We start from the raw sequence: 22,809 nt of genomic DNA, 5'->3' as shown, positions 1-22,809 counted from the left end.
TCAAATAAATAAATTAAAATGAAACTGGGCACAGAGTAGCACACACCTTTAACTCCAGCACTGGGAGGCATAGCAGGAGGATCACTGGGAGTTCAAGGCCAGCCTGAGACTAGATAGTGAATTCCAGACCAGCCTGAGCTAGACTGAGACCCTATCTCAAATTGGACAGCATTCAAACTGGAATATAAAATAAGGCTTCAGAATCAATCAAAGGATTTTTCCCTTTCAACATTTTATTTGGGAAAAATTTACAAACATTTTTTCCAAGGAGTAAAAGAGTAGGTATGGGCACAACAATGGCTATTGCTACTGCAAACAAACTACAGATGCATGTGCCACTTTGTGCATCTTGCCTTGTTTACCTGGGTACTGGGAAAATCCAGTAGGCTTTGCCTGCAAGAGCTTTTAACCACTGAGGCATCTCTCCAGCAAGGGGGCAGATTGAAATCACAAAAATCACCAAACTACAGTGGAACACTCATGTACATATGTATGGCTTTTATTTCAATCTCTCTCTTCCCTTCCCAGGCAAAAATGTCACTCTTAAACTAAAATTATCTACATGTGTATAAATATATTTTGTTCAGTGCTAGAAACTGAACCTAGGACGTTACACACACTAGGTAAATGTCTCTGAATCCCACATGTACAGGATATCACTAAGTTGCCCAGGCTGGCCTTGACCTTCCCATCTTTTTGTTCAGCCTGCCAAGTATCTAGGATTACCTGAACCACCAGGCAAAATTTAACATTATATTTTGAATGGTCTTTCTATATATATTTTTTAACTTTTATTTATATATTTTATATTTTTTGATGTAGGTTCTTGCTCTAGTCCAGGCTGATCTGGAATTCGCTGTATAGTCTCAGATAGGCCTAGAACTCACAATGATCCTCTTACCCCTGCCTACTGAGTACTGAGCAAAATTTTAATTATTAAAAACAAATAAATATCCTAGCTGGGAGTGGTAACTCTTTCTCATAACACTAACACATTTAAGAGGTGCAGACAGTAATATCTTTACTTCAAAACAACCCTGGGTTCTAATCAGCTCCAGGCAAGACTGGGCTATGAGACCCTGTCTCAAAAAAAAAAAAACAGAAATATCTAAACCAGGGAAAAATTTTCAAAATACAGACTGCTCAAATTTTTCTCAAGTTAAAGAAATTCTCTTTCCAAATATAGTCTAAGAAGGAGATTTTGCTTTTTGCCACACATTCCATCACCTCCCCCTGTGCATCTCTAGCCACAGTGTATTTATTGGGAGAGGATGACTCAGACCCCGCGATGCTCTTTGATGGATCTTATCAACCACCCAGCAAAGTCAGAAAACAACTTTACCTGTCGACTGTTGGCCAATCAAGGGGGCGCTCTCCTCTCTGCCATTAACAGCAACGATGCTGATGATATATTCCGTGCCCGGGCTGAGGTTGGTGAGAGTGATGGAATTCCTCGAGGGTGGCACTCGGTCTTCTCGGGGTCTGCCACTAGCGTGCTCAGGGTGATGACGAATTTTGAAGCCTGTGATGGGCGCTCGAGGAGCCATCCAGTGGACAGTGAACGAGTTGGCAGTGATATCAGAAGAATCAAAGCCAGTTGGGGAATCAAGACCTATTTTTTTTTCCAGACAAGGAGAAAAGGGGGAGAAAAACAAACCACTAGCTTAGAAAGCAAAAAAGATGTGGGGATATTAAATACCACCTAGGTTGTAAGGTACGGAGCCTTACATGAATTTTAAAATTAATCAGATAATTCAACATTTTTTTTTCTTTTGCTAAGTAATCCAAGCAATTTGCATGCATAATTTATATATGTAATTCCAGTAGGTTTCTGTATCCCATTGGAATACAGGCATTGGTATTTTGGGGGTTTCAATGTCTGTGTATTCTACCAGTGTATCTCTGAGGTAAAAGCCTTTGTTACATATTAGATGTGTGGCTTCCAAAGCATCTTCCTGTGTTCAAGAAGGAAATGATATCATTGGGAGAGTGGTGAGAGTGCACACGAACCTTCCAGTCCTTAAGACACCAACTCTCGGGCTGGAGAGATGGCTTAGCGGTTAAGCGCTTGCCTGTGAAGCCTAAGGACCCTGGTTTGAGGCTCGGTTCCCCAGGTCCCACGTTAGCCAGATGCACAAGGGGGCGCACGCGTCTGGAGTTCGTCTGCAGTGGCTGGAAGCCCTGGCGCGCCCATTCTCTCTCTCCCTCTACCTGTCTTTCTCTCTGTGTCTGTTGCTCTCAAATAAATAAATAAATAAATAAATAAATAAAAAAGACACCAACTCTCCTGGACAAGTTATAATATAGGAAATTCCTCGTGAGCTAAGAATCTAGCACTTTTTGTTGTTTTTCTGCAGTGGTAGGGATTGAACCCATGTTCTCACGCATTCTAGGCATTGAGCAACCCAAAAATATAGTGCAATTTTAAAAACAGAATGTTCATTTCATACTCAAATCATTTAACCTCTCTGGGAGTTATAACACTCATTAATCCTATGCTTGGCATCAAACCCAGGGTTTCATGCATGCCGGGTAAGTCCTCTACCAACTGAGCTACATCCCAGCCCTAATTAGCAATGACTAATTATAAAGCAAGCTGTCTTTTAATTTTCTAGACCAGTGATGAAAATGAAAAATAAATTATTTTTGAAAGTGTTCCAACATCCTTAGCCAATGAGAAATAAGCAAGTTTCTTAGACTTTATCTCACCCTAGTCGTAATGGCTATCTTCAAGGAAGCAAGTAAAAAGGTAGGAGGATCATGGTGAGTTTGAGGCCAGCTTGAGACTACATAGTGAATTCTAGATCAGCCTGGGCTAGACTGATACCCAACCTTGAAAAACAAAAACAAACAAACAAACATAATAATAATAATAATAATAATAATAGCAATAAATGCTGATGAGGATGTGGAAAAAGGAGAAGCCTTTATTTACTGCTGGTGGAAATGTAAACTGGTATGGCTACTATGGAAATCAGTGTGGTGTCTTGAAAGGGTAAACACAGAAGTATGACCCAGCTATACCACTCCAACAGCTTCTAAGTCCTGCCTCAGAGACACTTGCACATCCTTGTTCACTGCTGCCCCAGACAAGACACCCATCAACAGAGGAGCAGGTAAAGATAATGTGGTACATGTGCTATAAAGAAGAATGAAATCATGACACTTGCAAGAATTGGGAATGAGTAAGTGAAGCAACGTAGCCCCACCCAGAAAGACAAGTGCCACATTTTCTCATATGGACTCCTGGACTTAATTTTTCTGTGTACAAATGTGTGTGGAGGTGTGGGTATGAGTTCTAAAACTATAAGTGGCATTGTGACAGGGTGGTGGGTGGTGGAAGAAGTCCTAAGGGAGAACAGACTGTACTTTGTGACATGAGAGCAGAAGGGAAGTGACCTGGAAGGGGGTCAGGAAGTGGAAAAGAACTGGGGTGGAGAGAGACCACCAAAAACACAGTGTGCGGGAAAATGTCACAATGGCACCCATTGCTTTGGAAGGCTTTATGTACCACCACTGCAAAGCCAGAGATGGGCCTTTAGAAGGTGCATATCATTTTCTTATTTAAAATTAGTAATCAAGAGCTACTTTATAAGCTTGCTGGCAACACAACTCACCTGTTTTCTGTCTTCCTGTAAGAGGTATGCTCTCATGCTGTTCGTAGACACTGGAGACACTGACTAAATATTCTGTCCCAGGTAAGAGATCTGAAGAGACAAGTGGAACTTATTTTAAACTTCTGCTTGAAAGCATTAAACAAAAACAACAACAACAACAACAAAAAAGCAGTTCTGGGACTATTTCAACTGACAAAATGGCCAAGCATTCAGTCTAGTCTGCTTATAGCTAAGTGATCAATACTATGTGGTATAATCTATAATTAAGGGTCACTTCTGGGAGCCTATTTGTTTATTGTGTGTGGGGGGAGGGTATTGAGGTCAGAGGACAACTTTCAGGTGTTGGTCCTTGCTTTCTACCTTGTTGAAACAGGGTCTCCTTGTTCACCACACTGAATTCTCCAGGCCAGCGGACCCACAAGTTTCCAGGCTATTTTCCTGTCTTCTCCACCCATCTGACTCGTAGGGTGATAGGTGCCAGTTCTATAGTGTCTAGGCTTTCCATAAGCTCTTTCTGGGGATCTGAAGTCAGGTACTACCCTTGCATGACAAAAGCTTTTCCTACTGAGCCACTTCCCTGGTCCTGCTTTTGAGCAAGAGTCTGACCATGTAACCCAGGCTAGCCTTGATTTTGTGATAACCCTCCTGCCTGCCTGAACCTCCCAAATACTGGAAGCCACTACACCTGGCTGCTTCATCTTTAAAACAGGGCAATAAGGGGCTGGAAAGAATGCTTAGTGGTTAAGCACCTGCCTGTGAAGCCTAAGGACCCCAGTTCAAGGCTTGATTCCCCAGAACCCACATTAGCCAGATGCACAAGAAGGAACACTCATCTGGAGTTTGTTAGTAGTGGCTAGAGGCCCTGGCACACCCAACCTCTCTCTCTCTCTCTCTCTGCCTCTTTCTCTCTGTCTGTCACTCTCAAATAAATAAACAAAAATGAACAAAAAACGATTAAAAAAAATGGCAATAACGATTCTGGAGGGTAAATAATTGCCATGAGGTTGTAGTATTAGAATAGCAAATTCTTAGAACACATAATTATCATGTGACAGCGCCTGGCTAAGCTGGAGCCAGCATGTGATGGGGGTTCTAGTACGCTGGGTACATAGCTGGGAGCTCGGGAACAGAACCAGCCCTGTGCCCAGAGCCAGACAGGAAAACGGATGTTCTTGCCCTCGGCTACAACGTGAGAAACTGAGACCACATTCATGCTTAGCTGCCTTTCTTTGTACTTCACTTTCTAAAACATATTTGAAAGGGAAAGGCTGTTTTCAAAGCTCTATTTGGGAATATACCTAAATGTAAGCTATTTGTGTGGAATGTTTTGTGGTTTTTATGCACTTTACTACAATAGTGGAATAAGCAATGTTTATGTGAAATGCAGCACCATGTTGAAACTCTTATTTACTTTAATAAAAAAATCACTGTGGGCTGGAGAGATGCCTTAGCACTTGCCTGCAAAGCTAAAGGACCTCAGTTTTGATTCCCCAGGACCCACATAAAGCCTGATGCACAAGGTGGCACATTAGTCTAGAATTTGTTTGCAGAGGCTGGAGGCCCTGGTGCGCCCATTTTCTCTCTCTGCTTCTCTCTCTCTCTCTCTCTCTCTCAAATAGATATTTTTTAAAATGACTGTTCTATGGGCTAGAGAATTGTCTTAGTAGTTAAGGCATTTTTAATTGCCTTAATAATTGCCTGCAAAACCTAAGGACCCATGCTTGACTCTCCAGGTCCCACATAAGCCAGACACACAAGGTGACAGAAGTGTGCAAGGTCACACATGTGCACAAGGTGGCGATTACCGTGGCTGGAGGCCCTGGCATGCCACTTCTCTCTCTTTTTTAAAAAAAGTGGGGGTGACAAAATAAATATTAGAATGTATTCAAGCAAAAAAAAAGGGGGGGCAGTCCATTGGGCTTGCCTCAAAAAATAAACTTTTAAAAAATGACTTGTCCAAACTGGTAGGAACTAGAAATTTCATACATTGCTTGCTTATTTAATGATCATTGTTTTTACAGCCTCAACCTTCGGAGAAACCCTGCAAACAGGTGATTCCCAAAGTACCAATTAACCCTCTTCCTGGCTCCTTCTTCACCAAATCCTAATACATCCCAAGCAGTCCTAGATTACCTGATGACACCTTTACCAAAAGAATGCCAATAAAACAGATATGATGACACCATGGTCCTCATTCCCCCCATCGCCCCCTTAGTTATATAAATTTATTGATATTCAGTTATTTTGATGGACTTATTTGGAAGCAGAATGTGCTCGAAGTCTGGAGCTATGTTTGTTAAGTGCTATAGAGCTCAAAGGTAGATCAAAATAACAGTCACATTAGCTTTCGGAATTTTAAGCTTGGAAACCCATTAAGTCTGTTGCTGCTTCTTTTACCCAGAGTCTGGCAAGTGAGAAGTCAGAGTTCGCAGGTATCAAGCACATATGGGAGTGCTTACTTGTTAAGACCACTGCATTGTCAGAAGGAGAAATGGACAACTCGGCCACGTCTTCCTCGTTCTTCACTGGTGAATAGCGCACCAGCAGGTTGGTCAGCTCAATCGATGGAGGCGGGGCCCAGGTGACACGCATAGTGTCTGGACCAACATTGGTGAATCGCAGGTCAGTGGGAGGAGGCACAGCTGGGTTTTTTAATGAGAGGGAAGACTAAGTTAATGTGATTTTAAGGTGAAAGCAAATAAAAAATAGCTGGAAAGGTAAAATCAATATTTCATGCATAAAGGCAAACACTCAATCATGCAAAAAGTCTAAGTCTAAATCTAATCTAAATCATAGTGGACTACCGTTAAAAATAAAATACTACCACAATACTGCCAGGCCCCTTTAACCTTTCTGCCATCAATGTATTTTCAAGAATCATTTTAATCTACTTTCAAATATTGGTTTTCAGTACATCATTACCACTGAGGATGATTTGATCCCAGGCTGAAGAGGCTTAAGTTGCCACACAGCAAAATGAAACGCAGCAGTTCTTTCCAAAGAACCACATGCACACAAGACAGAAGACGAAAGGACCTGAGCCCCCCCCACGCCCCCCAAGTGAGATCTCTACCAGCTACTGGCATAGCCACAGTTCTCCAGTGAATTCTACTCACAAGTGAGAAGGGTTCATGCAAATTGGTTCTCAGCATGTTTCTTACCATGCAGGGCAGAGAACCTATAAAATGTTGCATGCTGGTCTCCAGACTGTGGTTAGAGAGGAGTCTCTTTACCTTGTGATGCAGCAAAATGTTGAATATTTGAAGTCTATATACATATACATATATATGTTTGTTTGTTTTTTTACCTTGAAACAACCCCCTCCCATTCTACCATGAATTTTGATAGTCAAAATTCAGCAGCAAAGAAGGAATATGGGAATTTAACAGGAGGTGGAAGGCACTGCATTATGGAGCACTGTGGAAGTGTGTACTTTTGGCATTAACTGGTTATCACAGAATTGTTTTCAAAAAAGAAAAAAAGAACAAACATCTAGGTCTTCATATTTGTTACTTACAACCAGATATCTAGATTCCTCTAGCTTTATGTACGTATACGTTTTTGGTTTCAATGAAAGTACACTTAAGTTTACATGCATATATGTCTTCATCCAATTAGGTTAAATAGGGTAATGTACATATTTGATTCCTCATCTGCCCAGACCACCCTGTCTTTTTCTATGGGGCTTGTCCACATCTAACCACAGTGACTGGTGACAGCATGCAACACTATCCATGTTTCAAACACAGAAGTTTTCGAAATTCACCCGTTTGCTGTGTCAGCGTAGCAGGGGCACTCTCTCCGCCATTAATGAGAGTGATGACGCTGACGTCATAGTCAATGCCAGGCTCCAGCCCTGTAACTGTGTAGTATCCTACTGAGGAGTCCACAAAATCTTCAAAAATAGGGATACCTTCTCCCGCCGCAACTACTGTGATGCGGTACCCAATAATGGTGGAAGAGTTTAGCGGGGTCCACCTCAGGCCGATGCTTGAATCGGTTATATCAACAAAGCTTAGGTCAGTGAGTTGGGGCACCTCTATTGAGTTATGAAGCAAAGAGGAGGCAAAAGGAAAATAGAGGCAAAAAAGAGGTAAAAATCAAGCAGTGTATATCAGGTTACCAGTAGTAAAATTGAATGGTAAAGCAATGATGGTAATATGCAATTTGTTCCAAAGTATCTGAAAAGCCTTCCCGACCATCCTGAGTCATGTCCTTCCCTGGGAGAATGGAACAGGTTACCATATTCTTTTAGGGATTTTCATGCATCCAGTACAGTTTGAACTTTTCAAAGGTTCCTAAATATCATAAGCATGTTTAGGGTGTCAGAACACTCCAAGAACTTAGACATAATATCTGTAGTACAAATCATCAAAGTGGAGAATAAACATCCAAAGCCTTTGGTTAAAAAATAATTATAATAAAAGCTTTCATGAAGAAAGTTGGAGAAAAAAAAAAGCTTGCTGAATTGGTTTTGTTCCCCATACAAAACTCGACATGGCTGTAGTGCTTATGCATTATGAATACACTCCCAGGCCAAGGCTGGACAGCTCTGAGCCCAGGCCATTAGCTCACATTTTAATTTATAACTGGTTAATGAATTCATATTCATAAATGCAAATGAAATAGTGCTCAATGCTTTCCTTCTGTCAGAATCCAGTTTAAACAAACAAGACACCTGTCCCTAGCCAGGCCTTTGGGATGCTACCTTTCAATTCACAAGAATGCCCTGAAGGCTTGGCCTGACTTCTTTCTTTCTGCTTTCCTCCAATTTGAAAAAGGAATTTGAAGCTGCAAGATAAAGAATTGGATGTTGTCAACCAAGTGCATTTCAGGGCTCACATATGGAGACAAAAAAAAAATCTTATAGAAAGCTGTTGGAAATTGATATGGACTGTAAAATTGAGGCCCAAGTGTACTGATGGGATGCATTTACCACATTACTTTTAGCCTGTCAGCACAGAGTACAGACACATGACACCATTTAGTAATTTTTCACGTGAGCAAACAGTGCAGAGTTAATGCCACGGCTGCCACTCTGTCACATACCCTTCGCGACACACAGCGTCCCAGTGAAGCAGGCAGTGAAGCAGTGTTACCAGCAAAGCCTCTGTCCAAACAGCGGCACTGGCTCCGTGGTTTCGGAGAGCACCGGGAGGTCGGAATTACACCCCACAAACATTTGACACACTCAAGTATCTGAGGATTAAGATGCTAATCCCTGCTCTTATGGAAACTGCCACTCAGGATAACAGCTCATTTTTCTATTACCTGGGATGATGGTATCAGAGATAGGGACACTTTCCTTGTCATCTTTGACAGTGTAAACACTGACATTGTATTCCAGGCCAGGATTCAGGTTTTCAAAAGTACAGGAACTCTGATCAGCGTGAACCACTTCTTCCAAAGAACTTCCCTGCTGCCCATTCATGGGAGTTGTGGTAATTCTATAGCCAGTGATATCTGGAGAAAGCAAGAGAACGTTACTGCAAGGAACATTTATGAGCCAGGGGATCTCAGACATACTGTAATGACGGACTCAAAAAGGGATGCAGCAAGTGACTTGCTATTTATTGAGGACTCCCCTGTCATTCAATGCTTACAAAACTCTTTGAGGCTGACTAAAATCCCAAGAGCCAAGAGAATCGTGTAATTTCTGTCACTGTGTGTAGGTCAAGTTTTCTTGTGGTGTAAAATGAAGGTCGTTTCTGCCATTTGTGTGATGAAACTAATTACAAAATATAGTCGGCCTTCCGAATTTATAGGTTCCACATCTATGATTCAACCAACATGGGTAGAAAATACTTAAAAAGAACTATGCATCTCATATAGATTTTGTTTTCAGACATGTCATTTGCTAAACAATCTAGTATAAACTATTTTATTTAGATTGTATTGAGTATCATAAGTAATCTAGACATGATTTAAAGTATATGGAGGGGCTGGAGAGATGGCTTTGTGGTTAAGACTCTTGCCCGTGAAGTCTAAGGACCCCGTTCGATCCCCTAGTATCTACATACGTCAGATGCAAAAGGTAGTGCATGTGTCTGGAGTTTGTTTGCAGTGGCTGGAGGCCCTAACACACCCAATCGCTTTATCTGCCCCTCTCTCTTTCCCAAGTAAATAAATTGAATGAATCTATGGAGGATGTGTGTAGATGATAAACAAATATAACACCAGGAATCTAGGCATCTGAAGATTTTGGTAAACATGGGGGATCCTGAAATCAGTCCCAAGAGATTCAAGGGGATAACTGTATTTGTAAAAGACAGTGAAAAATAAATTTCGGATTTATGGCAACTCCCAAAATAAAAGGAATTCTGTAGCATCGTTTAAGACATTTGCTTGGCCATTTTTTAAAATATACTGAACAAAAAGTTATCATCCAGAATGCTTCTATCCATCCAGCCCCCAGGATTCTCTGCAATAGAGAAGTCTGACCTTTTCCTCCACAGCCTGTGACTGTTTCCTGTGACTTAAGTAAACATGGTGGGAAATGAACATTCACTCATCTGGAGAGCCAAGTACTTGGACCCTATCTTTGGCCTCTATTCTTCCCTGAAGGGAATCGCCACTTCCCAAGTCTGTGTCTTGGGGAGCACTGTGCATTCATGCCCTGAGGTGCTTCCCAGGCTTACCGGGGGTGGTGCTCCTCTCCCACGAGACCGTGAGCACTCCAGTGTCCGGGTTTGCCTCCAAGTGCAAGTTTGTCGGTGGAGACAACGCTACACAGGAAGAAAATGTCAAGTGAGAAGTTGAGCTAAGGTCAAACAGCTGCCTTGTGAGCTGTTCCCTGTACTTCGTGCCCTCATCCTCTGCTCATTCCCTTCCGCCTTCAGGAGCGAGGCAGACCGCCACCTTCTGATCGAAGACTCTCTTCAGGATTGATTTTGTACTAGTACTGAAATTGCTTCCACCTTGAAAGTTCCTAAGTGTTCTTGTGGTGGAAGGACACTTCTGACACCATGGAATACATGGCATGTATTGTTTGGATACAGGGAACAAAGTCTATTTCATTTCTTAATTATGCAAATGCCCATACTGGTGGCGATACCACTGGAACTTAGAGAATCCCTTGCTGAAGACTGTCAATGTACATTTTTATTTTTTATTTTTTTTGATTTTTCAAGGTAGGTTCTCACTCTAGCCCAGGGCTGACCTGAGACTCACTCCGTAGTTTCTGTAGTTCCAGACTGGCCTCGAACTCTCAGCAGTTCTTTTTTTCTTGGCTTTTCCAGATAGGGTCTTTCTCTAGCCCAGGCTGACCTGGAATGTGTCTCAAGTTGGCCTCGAACTCATGGTGATCTTCCTACCTCTGCCTCCTGAGTGTTGGCATTAAAGGCGTGTGCCACCACACCCGGCTACACAGCAGTTCTTTTACGTTTGCTTCTGAGTGTTGGGGCTAAAGGCATGCACCACCACATCTAGTCAATGTAATTTAAAATTTTTCCAGATAGTGCCATTCAGATTTTCAGTGTGATAACACAATATACATAGAGCTGAACCCATTGCACCAAAATCTGAAGTAATGGTTTATTTTTCCTGTACCACTCTTTTTTTTTCTTTTGGTTTTTGTTGGTAGGGTCTCACTGTAGCCCAGGCTGACCTGGAATTCACTATGGAGTCTCAGGGTGGCCTTGAATTCACGGCAATCCTCCTGCCTCTGCTTCCCGAGTGCTGGGACTAAAGGCATGCACCACGACACCCAGCTACCTGTACCATTATAATAAGTAAACAGTGACACTGATGAGAAGTTTGTTAATTTGATTTGTTTTGGCTTTTTTTTATACTCCATGTTTTGGCTTTTTGAGACAGGGTCTCATGTAGCCCAGCCTGACCTCAGACTCACTATTTAGCTAAGGCTGGCCTTGAATGCCTGATCCTCCTGCCTCTACTTCCTGAGTGTTGGAATTACAAGCATGTATTATTATGCCTGGCTTTAATACGGGAGCTTTTTTTAAAAATGTGAAAATAATTTAAAAGCAAAAGAACAATGTACAAAGCCTCGACTCACGTGTCACCACCCTGTTCACGATTGGTGCATCCCGTTCTTGCCCGTCTCTCAGGACTTGAATGGTGTAGGTATACTCCACGCCAGGAGTCAAACCAGATACTACGATGCTTCCAGAGTCAGAAGTTACTTCGCGGGGGGCTTCACCTCCCTCGCTCGGTCGCACACCCAGCTAGACCAAGGAAAGTGAAGTCAACTTGAAGACAGCTTCTCCAGAGTTGAGAGGCTGCGGTCACACTTGGTATTATGTGAGCTCCTTAGAAACTCACAATGTGCCTTATTAGGAGCTGGGTTGGGGATTTGCTTTAACTCTATTTTACAGTTTCGCTGGAATTTCCCTGTATTGTAGGACCAGTGTAGAAGAGTTATCTTCCCAACAATGGAAGGTTCCAGAGCAATGTCATTACTGCCTTGCTTGATAAAGACCTCCTGGTACAAATCAGAAGAACACAGGGGCTTTGGACCACATGTTCCTTTCTGTTTTCTCTATGCTACAAGGAATCCCCAAGCTCGCTCACTCTCTCTCTCTCTCTCTCTCTCTCTCTCTCTCTCTAATGAGTTATTCACACCCACTTCACTTTTTACTTGCCATTTAAAAGACATAAATGGCTTTAACACTTTGTACTCAAAAACATTCCCACTGCAGAAATATGTTCATAACTTTAACTGAAGGACAAAAGAACTAAAATAAATGTGTCTATAGTATTAAATCCTTTTTCAAAAGTCTAGGCAATACTGTGTCATCAAACAGTGTTCAACTCCAGAGTTAGCCTTCACATGCTATAGGGCTTCTGAAAAGAATGGATGGCACCATTAAGGGGAATTTAAAAGGTATGCATACTGGCAGTCCTCAAAAGGGCACTTTCTATGTTTAAGTACCACGGTCATCAGTATAGTTACTTGCTTACTCAAAACTGAAGTGAACATTGATCAATGATCAACCACAGAGATTCAGTTTTGATTTCCAGTCGTAGTAAGTTGATCTTTCCCCATACTCTCAATGCCAAAAGATGGAATTCTCTTCAACATCTTCATTTGTATGCATTACTTCCCTATTATCATTACTTTTAAGAACCCGACTCCAGCTTCCTACAAGGAAGACCTCAATCTTAACTCCTATTAAGAGATTTGCCCACAGGGCTTTGCACAAGCTAAGATGAAGCTGGTTGGATAAAAAAAAAAAAAAAAAAATGTGATTTTAAAGTGACTCTGAGTTTAATTGGTCTCACTTTCGTAAACTGCGTGACACCCATTTAGATCAACACTTCAAATGAAATTTTTCTATATTTTTAAAAAATGTAGCTGGGGTTGGAAGGACAGAGAAAATAAAACAGGAACTAGCAGCTCCCTGTATGAGTATTTTTTTTTTCTCCTTTGCCAAAGAGAAAAGCCTCAGTCCATCCTTGCAGCAATCACACTTTCTCACACACTGTGGCCCTGGAGGGCTGAGCAGTTACAAAACCCAGGTCTCCAGTATCCTGTTTACCACATCCAGAAACAGAAAGGTGCCTCGGGGCTATGTCATGAGATTAGGAGCATGAGCGATTTACCTTGAATCCAATCCTAGGAGCTGGGGTCCATGTGATCACAATGGTGGTCTCCGTCACCTCTGTGTCGTATGGTGGAATGGAGCTCATAGGCTGCACTGTGAAATAAACCAACACATGTGTCCAAACCTTAGGCTCGCTCATAGGTGACTGCAGAGAAGGTAGATTAACAAGCACTTTTTTTTTTTTAATTTTTATTTATTTGGGAGTGACAGACACAGAGAGAAAGACAGATAGAGGGAGAGAGAGAGAATGGGCGCGCCAGGGCTTCCAGCCTCTGCAAACGAACTCCAGACACGTGTGCCCCCTTGTGCATCTGGCTAACGTGGGACCTGGGGAACTGAGCCTCGAACCGGGGTCCTTAGGCTTCACAGGCAAGCGCTTAACCGCTAAGCCATCTCTCCAGCCCTTAACAAGCACTTTTGCTGAGGACTTTAATCAACAAATAGAGAATGTAGCCTAGGTTCCAATTAGCTGAGAACTTGGGGATCTGTGCTCCTTATCAGTAATGTGTCACACAAATCACCTGGGACCTGGTATAATTACAGGTGCTGCTTATGCAAGTCCAATGCTGGGTTGGCAAGACTACACTTCTAACTGGCAGATGATGCCAGCTCTGGTCTGTGGCTCACACTTGAATAAAACAATGGGGCCACATGCTCTCATGAAATCACTTTCATCTTCTTGGATCCTATGATCTCTGTCTTTTCATTATTTTGGGGCTCTGAATTTGGTGGCAATAAATTCTTATACCATCAGTATAAAATTTCTTATAAAATATATAACATCACCAAAAACTGATAGTCATTTTATTTCTGAAACATTAAGAACAATGGCTTATAATTAGATATAATAAAAAGATGGCTTCATGCCGTTACTTCATACTTATGGCAGATTACTTTTAGTTGCAGTTAAGACAAGCTCCATAGGTGCACTTTAAGTTTAAAGATTTAGGCTAGAGAGATGGCTTAGTGGTTAAGGCATTGCTTGCAAAGCCAAGGAATCCATCTAGGTTCAATTCCCCAGGACCCATGTAAACCAATGCACATGGCACATGCATCTGGAAGTCATTTGCAGTGGCTGGATGCTCAGGCATGCCCATTCTCTCTCTCTTTGTCTCAAATAAATAAATAAATAAATAAAATATTTTTAAAAATCCATTCTTCAGACATGGGTTCATTCACTCAGAATACCAGTGCTGAAGAAATTTAGTATATTTTGCCTCTCCCAGCATCCTGACACAAGGAAGGAGGGAAGGAGGGAAAGAGGGGAAGGGAAGGGGAAGAGAGGGAAGGGAAGGGAAGGGGAGGGAAGTGATAGGAAGAGAAAGGAAGGGAGGCATGGTGGTGCACGCCTTTAATCCCAGCACTCAAGCTGGGTGAGGTTCACGGGTGGCCTGCAGAGTGAGTTCAAGGGCACTTACACTGGAGTAAGATCCTACTTCAAAAAAGAAAGAAAGAGAGAGAAGAAAAAAAAATCACATGTATGCAGAATTAAAGTTAGGCTGAGTATTTTCTACTTGAGCCAGACAGCCTATCCCACGTTTAAGATGATGCTCTGAATAATCTTATAAGTCTGGTTATAAATTTAGGTCTCAAAATCCAAGATGTCTGACTTGGGAAAGTTAAGTTCAAGTGTTGTCCAATCTGTTGATATCCCTGACTGATAAATTTACAATTATATCCTCTTTGCTTCACAACCAAACCCTGTTCACACTGAGGGGAAGAAAAACCAGTCCAAATGACTGTATGCATTCATTCTAAATATGAATGGCTCATTATCTTTCAGACTTATACAAATAAGGACTAATTTATTTTTCAGACCAGGGAGCTCAGGTTGGCCTCAAACTCACTATGTAGCCAAGGATAACCCCCAAACTTCTAATCCTTCTGCCCCCGCCTCCCAAGTGGTAGGATTACAGATAGATGTGTGCCACCACCCCTGGTTTATGCAGTGCTTGGGGAGCAAACCCCCCAAGGCAGGCAAGCATTCTACCAGCTGGGCTTCACCCCTAACCCCAAGCAAAGAAGAAAACATTTTCATACTCCAGGCTCTACTCAGTTCCAATTGATCACTTTTTGTGTATTTCATGAGGAAATCTAGGTTCAGTCTTGCAATGCTTCCATGTTTTCTCCAGTCTAGATTTTAATGTTTCATTTACCTTTCCTTGTTTTTTTTTTTTGGGGGGGGGGTCAAGGTAGGGTCTCACTCTATCTAGCTAGGCTAACCTGGAGGTCACTATGTAGTCTCAGGGTGGCCTCGAACTCACAGCAATCCTACCTCTGCCTCCCAAGTGCTGGGATTAAAGGAGTATGCCACTACACCTGGCTATTTTTCTTTCTAAAACAGTTGGACATTGTCAAACGTATGTGTGGACAACTTTCAGAGACTCCTGTAATGACTGTACTGCTTCTTAGCCAATTTGTGAGTGTGTTATTTTGATGGCACTTGGGGAGAACTAGAGTGAGTGACCCCTGGTGCCTTCCAGCGCCTCAGAAATCAGACACTGCTTGCTGCTGACTTTGCTGAAATGCCTGGGCCAGCCCTGGGTGTCCGTTCTCGCCTCACAAGAAACAGTACAGAGAACAGTCAATTTCTTTCAAGAAACATCTGTGAAAGCCACAGCCTTTTCACAAGTGCCAGACTCCTCATGTGTCCTAGGCCCGAAGACTGGGTGTTTTCTAGTGTTTGAGGCAGCCAGCTCAAATCTTCCCAAGTTCAAGTTGATGCTCTCTGCCTGGGAAGGCCATTATCACAAAAAATAAATAAATTAATTAAAAATCACCAGACCACAAGCTGATGTACGACACAGAACGTGGCTGCGAGCGTGAGTGGGGGAGGCGGCCGGTCTCGGCAGGAGAGCAGCTGGGCTGTCGAGCGTCACCTGGGCCCTATCGGTAAGGGAGAGGCTGAGATAGCTTCCGCTTTGCATGGTCTCACAATGGCTCTTAAGAATTTAGCAATCGTTAGAAAATTCATTAACACTTATTTTCAGAATTCAGTTATAGTAAAAGAGCAAGAAAGTTAATTTCAAAAACATGTAAACCCTTCTGGTATTTACAGCCTTGGGGAATATTTGAGGCTCATATGGAGTTCTGTAACTCCTTGTTTACAGTGGGTGATTTGAATCTGAGCATGGCTGAACTGCTTTCGTTATGACTTGTCCCTCAGTCAATCATCTATTCATATTTTTTGACAGCATACTACATGCAATGCACTGTTAATTAAATTTTAGTTAATAAAATTAGCTTTATAATTATACTTTAATTCAAATAGTTATAGCCTATATAAATATAAAAACCTACCCAAGAATTCAAATATAATTACATTTTATATAAATTCATCCAATAAAGCATAAGGCAGCATTTAATATACATCAAAGGCCCCCAAAGTGATTAAAACATCTATACTGACAATCCCTATGCATAATTATAGTTATCATCATTAAAAATGCTTTTCCAACAAAAGATAAACTACATATTGAGGCATGTGAAAAAGACTACATGTAATTCTACATTCCACTGCAGAGAAATAGAAAACATCTACTGAAAGTCCACATATAATGGTATCTCTACTCTCCTTCCCTGGAGGACATCCAAAGAAATGGACATGGACATGCATAAGAAACAAAAATAGATTAATTTCTTGAGTAGGTTTTAGATTAACTCAAACCATACTTCAATAGTAAAATTTTCAAGTGAGCTTTCTTTCAAGTGAAAAGCATATTTCATTTACCTGTAATTAATAATCCAACACTGTGTACAAAATGCACATGGAGGTTTATGGGAGATTATATATTTCTATAGGAAAAATTATTTTTCTTTGAGAAATAGATTCCCAAGTTATTGATAAACTAAGTTTAACTTGTTTGTTTTAATTTTAATCTATTTGCAAGAGATAGAAAACACCAGGGCCTCTCTGCACCATAATGTGCATCTGGCTTTATGTGGGTACTGGGGAATCAAACCTGGGTAAGCAAGCTTTGCAAACAAATGCCTTTAACTGCTGAGTCATTTCCCCAGCCAATTTTTTAAAATTTTTTGAACATCTATATTTTTAAATTAGTAAGCGATGTGTTGAAAGCTGTTTAAAACTATAAACTCAGAGTAGACAATTGCAGTAAATGCAGAAAAAGAAAATTAAGTTCTTATGTTAGGTGCTTCCATAATTCAAAATGTCAAGTTGAAAATAACATGCATGGAGCTTGATAGGGTATTTCATAATTCTTCATAACATAAATGGAATGTGTGTAATAGAAATCAGTTTGTGAATAGAGGCCTTTATTGGGATATAGATATGTAGGATGGAGGTTTAAGACCATTTCCTCTAAATTGTTGGCAAAAGGATAAACATAACCAAAAATTATTACTAGTATTTTTTTTCTATGTGGAATTTCAAGTTTCTTAGAAACTAAAAAAATAGCTCTTCTGTTCTGGAGATGTCCTATAGACTTTAGCAGCCAAGGATAGAAAAGAAATCATTTTCCTATCTTCTTTTTATAAGAGAGAGTGAGAAAGAAATGGCATGTCAGGGCTTTAGCCACTGCAAATGAACTCCAGACACATGTGCCACCTTGTACACATGCATCACCTTGTGCATCAGGCTTATGTGGGTTCAGGGGAGTTGAACCTGGGTTCTTGGGCTTCACAGGCAAGCACCTTAACCTCCAAGCCATCTCTCCAGACCCCTAACTTCTTTTTCTATTAGCTGGCATCCATTCAGTCCACAGACATCTTTTACTCAGCATGTCTTGCTATCATTTTATGCCCACACGCTACAATGGAGACACAGGTGCTGATTTTTTTTGTCTTATTATTTGGCAAATTAATTTTATATAACAGAGTTCAGTTTTTCTCATATTATCTAATAATTTTTTTTTTTTTTTTTTACTAAAAGTGTGTTTATCAGGTTGTGAATCAAGTAAAAGACATGTCTAGGGTTGATCTGCATTCCCAAGGATTCCCTGAGAAAGGAAGACCCAGAGGGAGCATTCCTTCTGGTGGCAGCCTGTACCTGAGGAGGTTTCAGGGCCAAACAGGCCTTCTCTCCTTGCGCCTTGCTGGAGAGTTCATCTACCCTGTTGCTACCATCTTCTTCAGTCTTTGAACATGGACTGAAAACCAGCAAGCAGCAATCCATGGACCCCTCCAGGTCTCAGCACCAGACTGAGTGCCAAAGCATCCAGCCTCAAGGACTGAGCAGCCACCAGCCACTGCTAGACTGCCCAACCTGTACTGTGCAAGCCAGTGTAACGAATCTTTTACAATACCTATCCACTCTGCTGTGTCTGTTCCTTTAGCAAAACCCTGACCAGCACAAGAGGATAGGAGGAGCTTAGAAAAGTCTGCAAATTAACACACTGCTTCCTTCATTGAGAAAATCTTACCTCAAAAAATTTATCACTCAGCCCAAACAGCATGCTTGGTGATGCACCATCTGGTACATGCACCTTGCCTTGGTACAGACCAGAAACAAACAATTCAGGCTGGAATTCAGCCCATGGCACACACTGTTGGCAGCATGCTTTAAATAATACACTGTTTAAACTGAAAAAATAAAAATGGAGCCAGGTATGGCAGTGCATGCCTTTAATCCCAGCACCCGGGAGGCTGAGGTAGGAGGATGGCTGTGAGTTTGAGACCAGTAAGAAACTACACAGTGAATTCCATGTCAGCCTGAACTACAGTGATACCTTCCTCAACGACCCCCCTCAACATAAATTAATTAAATAAAGAGAAGAGAATATCAATATAACCAAGAAGCTACATGACATTTGAAATTCAGCTTACGAGTAGTAAAGATTCCAGTGACTTTGGGACTCTGCTGGTTGCCTTTCACAGCCATCAGGGTCACAGTGTACTCAGTCCCAGGTTGCAGATTCCGCACGGGGTACTTGGAGGCTGAGGGCCCCACATTGTACTGCTTCGGTTGGCCTCCTCGGGTAGGGCCCACCGTCAGTCGGTAACCTGCAATCCGGGCCCGAGGTGGAGTCCAGGTGACCAGGACGCTCCTGTCAGTTTCGTTGAAGAACTGGAGGTTAGTGGGAGCATCCAATTCTAGAAAAAATAATAAGATGCAACATGTCAAAAAAAACAAAGTGTAATTACCATATTGAAATCCTAAATCTTGACTAAGTCATATTATCTCTCCCGAAGGTTGAAACTGAAGTCAAAATCAAGACCCTGGAGATGGAGTGCTTCATAGAATTTGGCCAAAACTCTACGTCTGCTATAAGAAATTGTTGACCTTTTTTATTTGACTGTCATCTTTTGGAAAGGTTGATATTGCAGCTGGACTTTGCCATCACCTTCACAAATTATAGTTTCATTATAGTCATGGTATTTTTTTTTTAAAGCAAAACAAACTCTTACAAACCCAATTTGCTCTGGTCCAAAAAGGGTAAGCCCAGGCTGGAGAGATGGCTTAACACACGGCTATGCACATGCCAGTGAAGCCTAAGGACCCCAGTTTGATGCTCCAGGCCCCACATAAGCCAGATGCACATGGTGGTGCATGCATCTGCAGTTTGCAATGCTAGAGGCCCTGACGTGCCCATTCTGTCTCTCTCTCTCTCTGTAATAAATAAATAAATAAAGCTCCTTTTTAAAGGGGGGGGGGCTAAGCCCAATAAAATGAGCCCAATAATAAAGTTTCATATGGATTGAGGATACTAGTCTATGCATTTACTGAATGACTAGTCCTTTACTAGGGAAATAAAAGCTATTTTCTCATGGATCAGGTAAGACAACAATCACCATTACTCACGGTGGGACACTGGGAGCTTGTACTAATTCAAAGAATCACATATGCGGTCAGTTTTCTTGGGAGTCTGAAAACTAGCAGCTCCCATAGGAATTTAAAATGCCTTTCAGAGAGAAGGGCCTTCGAGGGGCAGCTGAGAGTGACAACCACGAAGATGGACTTTGAGAAAGAGTGTTTAGAACCAGCTCGATCAGTTCTGAGCTCTGTGACCTGACACGTTGCAGAACTGAAAAAGGTCTCAAGTTTCTTTCCTTATCCAACAAAAATAACATAATTTTCCTTTCTAAATTAGAAAAATAGACTAAATACAAGGATGGTGCTTGTAAAAACTTGAGCAGGCAACTTGGAACTCAATAGCAGTAAATGCTTAGGAATTGTTATTTCTGTATCTTCTCACTGAGGTGCTGGGGATAGAACTCAGGACTCAGACATGCCGCCAAGCATCCCGCCAGTGCGTTGCAGGTCTAGCTTAGCAAGTACTGTTTTGAGATTCTACTGTAAAAGCTGCGACTGCATTTTAACTTTGATCTAGACTTAATTCCACACATATACAAATGTCACCATGATGCAGAGCACTGCATTTGTGTAGTCAAAAGTGGTAGAGTACTTTCCATCCCTAGCCCCATATGGGAGGGAGGAAGGAATGAAAGAAACAAGGGAGGCAAAAGAAAAGTGCACTCATATTACTTATCCATGTCTCCATTCACAAAAGAAATTAGTTATTTTAAACTCCCCTCTGTTGGTTCCAACCAGTGGCAAATGCATGTTGGCATCCATTACTTAGCACCCACAGAGCCTACCTTGAGTTTTATTTCTATCTGTGATCTGCTTTATGTTTATTCCCCTATAACTGGATGTTTTCCTATTGCTCAACTTGACAGGGAGTGACTGACGCATTGTATCCATCACAGATAACCCTAAAAGGGGAGAACTTGGAGGTGAGGGCAGAAGGATAGATAGGCAGGGAGGGGCGGGACGTACTGGTCGTCTGTTGAGCAGTGAGTGGCTTGCTTTCTCTGCCCTGGTTCACAGCAAACACTTTGAAATAGTAAGTGACCCCAGGGGTCAGTCCCGGGATTTCCGCAAAAGTGTTCCTGCTGACAGGTAGCCTCTGCCCGTGCTCCCCAGGTAGGTTGACGGGGATCACATCCACGCGGTAGCCAGTCACAGCGCTGTCAGGGGGAGTCCACATGATGGTGACCTTCACATCTGTCACCTCCACAAACTGCAGGTCCCTGGGAGGGGAAACTTTACCTAAAAGAAAAGAGAAAAATGGGTCATTAACTCTTCTTAAAAGTTATTGGCAAAAAAAGAAAAACAAACAGGTTCCTCAACATTTCAGGCACTGCTTAGAGTCACTAATTTCAGAGCAAAGCTAGGTTGGTTAATAATCAGAAAAAGACTTTGTAGAGATACTCTTATTAGCTCCATCGTACAACCTGTATTTTGATGTTGGAAACTTATCTAAAATATACAGACAGGCATACGAGTTTCTAGCATATTAGAGTCAGAAGTTAAATACACAAAATCCCTAAAACTTTCAACATACATCACTGATTCATTTTGTAGTATATGGGGAAAAATAAGATGTGATGGTGTCAGTTTTTAACAAGAAAACTCAATAGCTGTCTTTGATAAGGTGTCAACTTTTCAGCTGACTTCCCTAAGTTTAAGGGGGAAAATGAATATATATATCAGATTACTTGGATGCAGGAACTGCTGACAGAGACAATAAATAGAGCGCTCTTCTTGGGGAGCACCATCTATGTCTGTGCCTGGAAACTCCTTTCAGGAGGCTGGGGGTTCAAAGACCACAACCCACAGAGGTTCATCTTTCCAAGGAAGGAGGTTAAAGATACAACGTGATCAAGCCCTAAGAAATCCCACACCAAGGCATGTGTCAGCCACCTGAATGCGGGATGCCGGTGGTCTCTTGTTGGATGAACACAGGAGTGCTCTCTTGGTTCTCTTCCACGGCATAGATAGTGATGTTGTACTGAACACCCGGCTGCAGGTCACTGAGGGTGACGGAGTTGGCAGTTTCAGGAAGGTTGAGCTCGGTGCTACCGCCTTCTACTGAGGGCGAATAGACAATCCTGTATCCTGCAGGAGTGAGCAAAGTTAGAGCAAGGCCTTGTGAAACGGAGAGCAGACAAATGGCAGATCGTCCCCTTTCTAGCAGCCCTTTGGATCTTGTGAGACTGCAAGGCATGAGGACTCTCTCATGGTTACAGCCTCGTAGGATAAGGGTGCCGACTGCTCAGCCCAAAGAGAAAATCAGAACAGCCGTGCTCTTAATAACAGTTTTCTTAATCGTGACCACCATCCCTGAAGACTCCAGAGCCTTAATAAATGTCAACTAGAGAAGCTGCGGATGTAACTAGTCATGGTGAGCTGATCTCTCTTCTTGGAGCAAACACTGTGTAGACGTACGTGTCTTCTGGGAACCTCACTGAAGACGCTGGGGTGGAAAACTTAGCTCCTTCTTGCCAAGGAAGCATTAGAGTGAGGTTTCAGGAACATTCTACCTTTGCAACCCAGGAATGCTTGCTTCAGTCTACCCATGGGCTGCCTTTATAGGTGCATGTGCATGTAAGGAGTTGGTAAACACACCCCCACACCCCCACACCCCCACAAATACCTATATGAGAAACAGATTTAGGCCAGACCTTAATCAAAATATATTCCCTCTATACCTACAGACCGAGCCTAACACAGAAGCCAACGCAGGAAGCTAGGCTGACCTGTGATGGGCGCCTGGGGTCTGCTCCAGCGAACAACAATCGAGGTATCGTCAACCTGGTCCACGGCAGGGTCAGGAGGGGCATCAGGTGCTTAGAAAGAAAGGTGGAAATGCGACAGTCAGTGCTGC

At 42.1% G+C, this 22,809-nt stretch overlaps 1 protein-coding gene across 12 annotated transcripts in view; it reads right to left on the bottom strand.

The window, feature by feature from the left end:
- Fn1 (fibronectin 1) overlaps positions 1 to 22,809 on the bottom strand; it is a 72,557-nt gene that overhangs the window by 21,806 nt on the left and 27,942 nt on the right. For 6 of the 12 annotated variants that reach the window (XM_045148557.1, XM_045148551.1, XM_045148556.1 and 3 more), the window contains exons 17-28: positions 22,682 to 22,771; positions 21,846 to 22,040; positions 20,919 to 21,191; positions 18,965 to 19,231; positions 13,179 to 13,273; positions 11,632 to 11,800; positions 10,256 to 10,342; positions 8,889 to 9,080; positions 7,384 to 7,656; positions 6,077 to 6,259; positions 3,618 to 3,707; positions 1,343 to 1,612 (exon numbers count right to left, since the gene is read on the bottom strand). In XM_045148557.1, coding sequence (XP_045004492.1) covers positions 1,343 to 1,612; positions 3,618 to 3,707; positions 6,077 to 6,259; positions 7,384 to 7,656; positions 8,889 to 9,080; positions 10,256 to 10,342; positions 11,632 to 11,800; positions 13,179 to 13,273; positions 18,965 to 19,231; positions 20,919 to 21,191; positions 21,846 to 22,040; positions 22,682 to 22,771 — 2,184 coding nt within the window. The remainder of the gene's footprint in view (positions 1 to 1,342; positions 1,613 to 3,617; positions 3,708 to 6,076; positions 6,260 to 7,383; positions 7,657 to 8,888; positions 9,081 to 10,255; positions 10,343 to 11,631; positions 11,801 to 13,178; positions 13,274 to 18,964; positions 19,232 to 20,918; positions 21,192 to 21,845; positions 22,041 to 22,681; positions 22,772 to 22,809) is intronic. The other 6 variants (XM_045148553.1, XM_045148555.1, XM_045148562.1 and 3 more) reach the window with 1 other exon arrangement.

The sequence above is a fragment of the Jaculus jaculus genome, chromosome 4 (assembly GCF_020740685.1).
Source record: "Jaculus jaculus isolate mJacJac1 chromosome 4, mJacJac1.mat.Y.cur, whole genome shotgun sequence".
NCBI lineage: Eukaryota > Metazoa > Chordata > Mammalia > Rodentia > Dipodidae > Jaculus > Jaculus jaculus.
The sequence above is the reverse complement of the archived record's forward strand: the minus strand, read 5'-3'. Positions and strand labels throughout refer to the sequence as shown.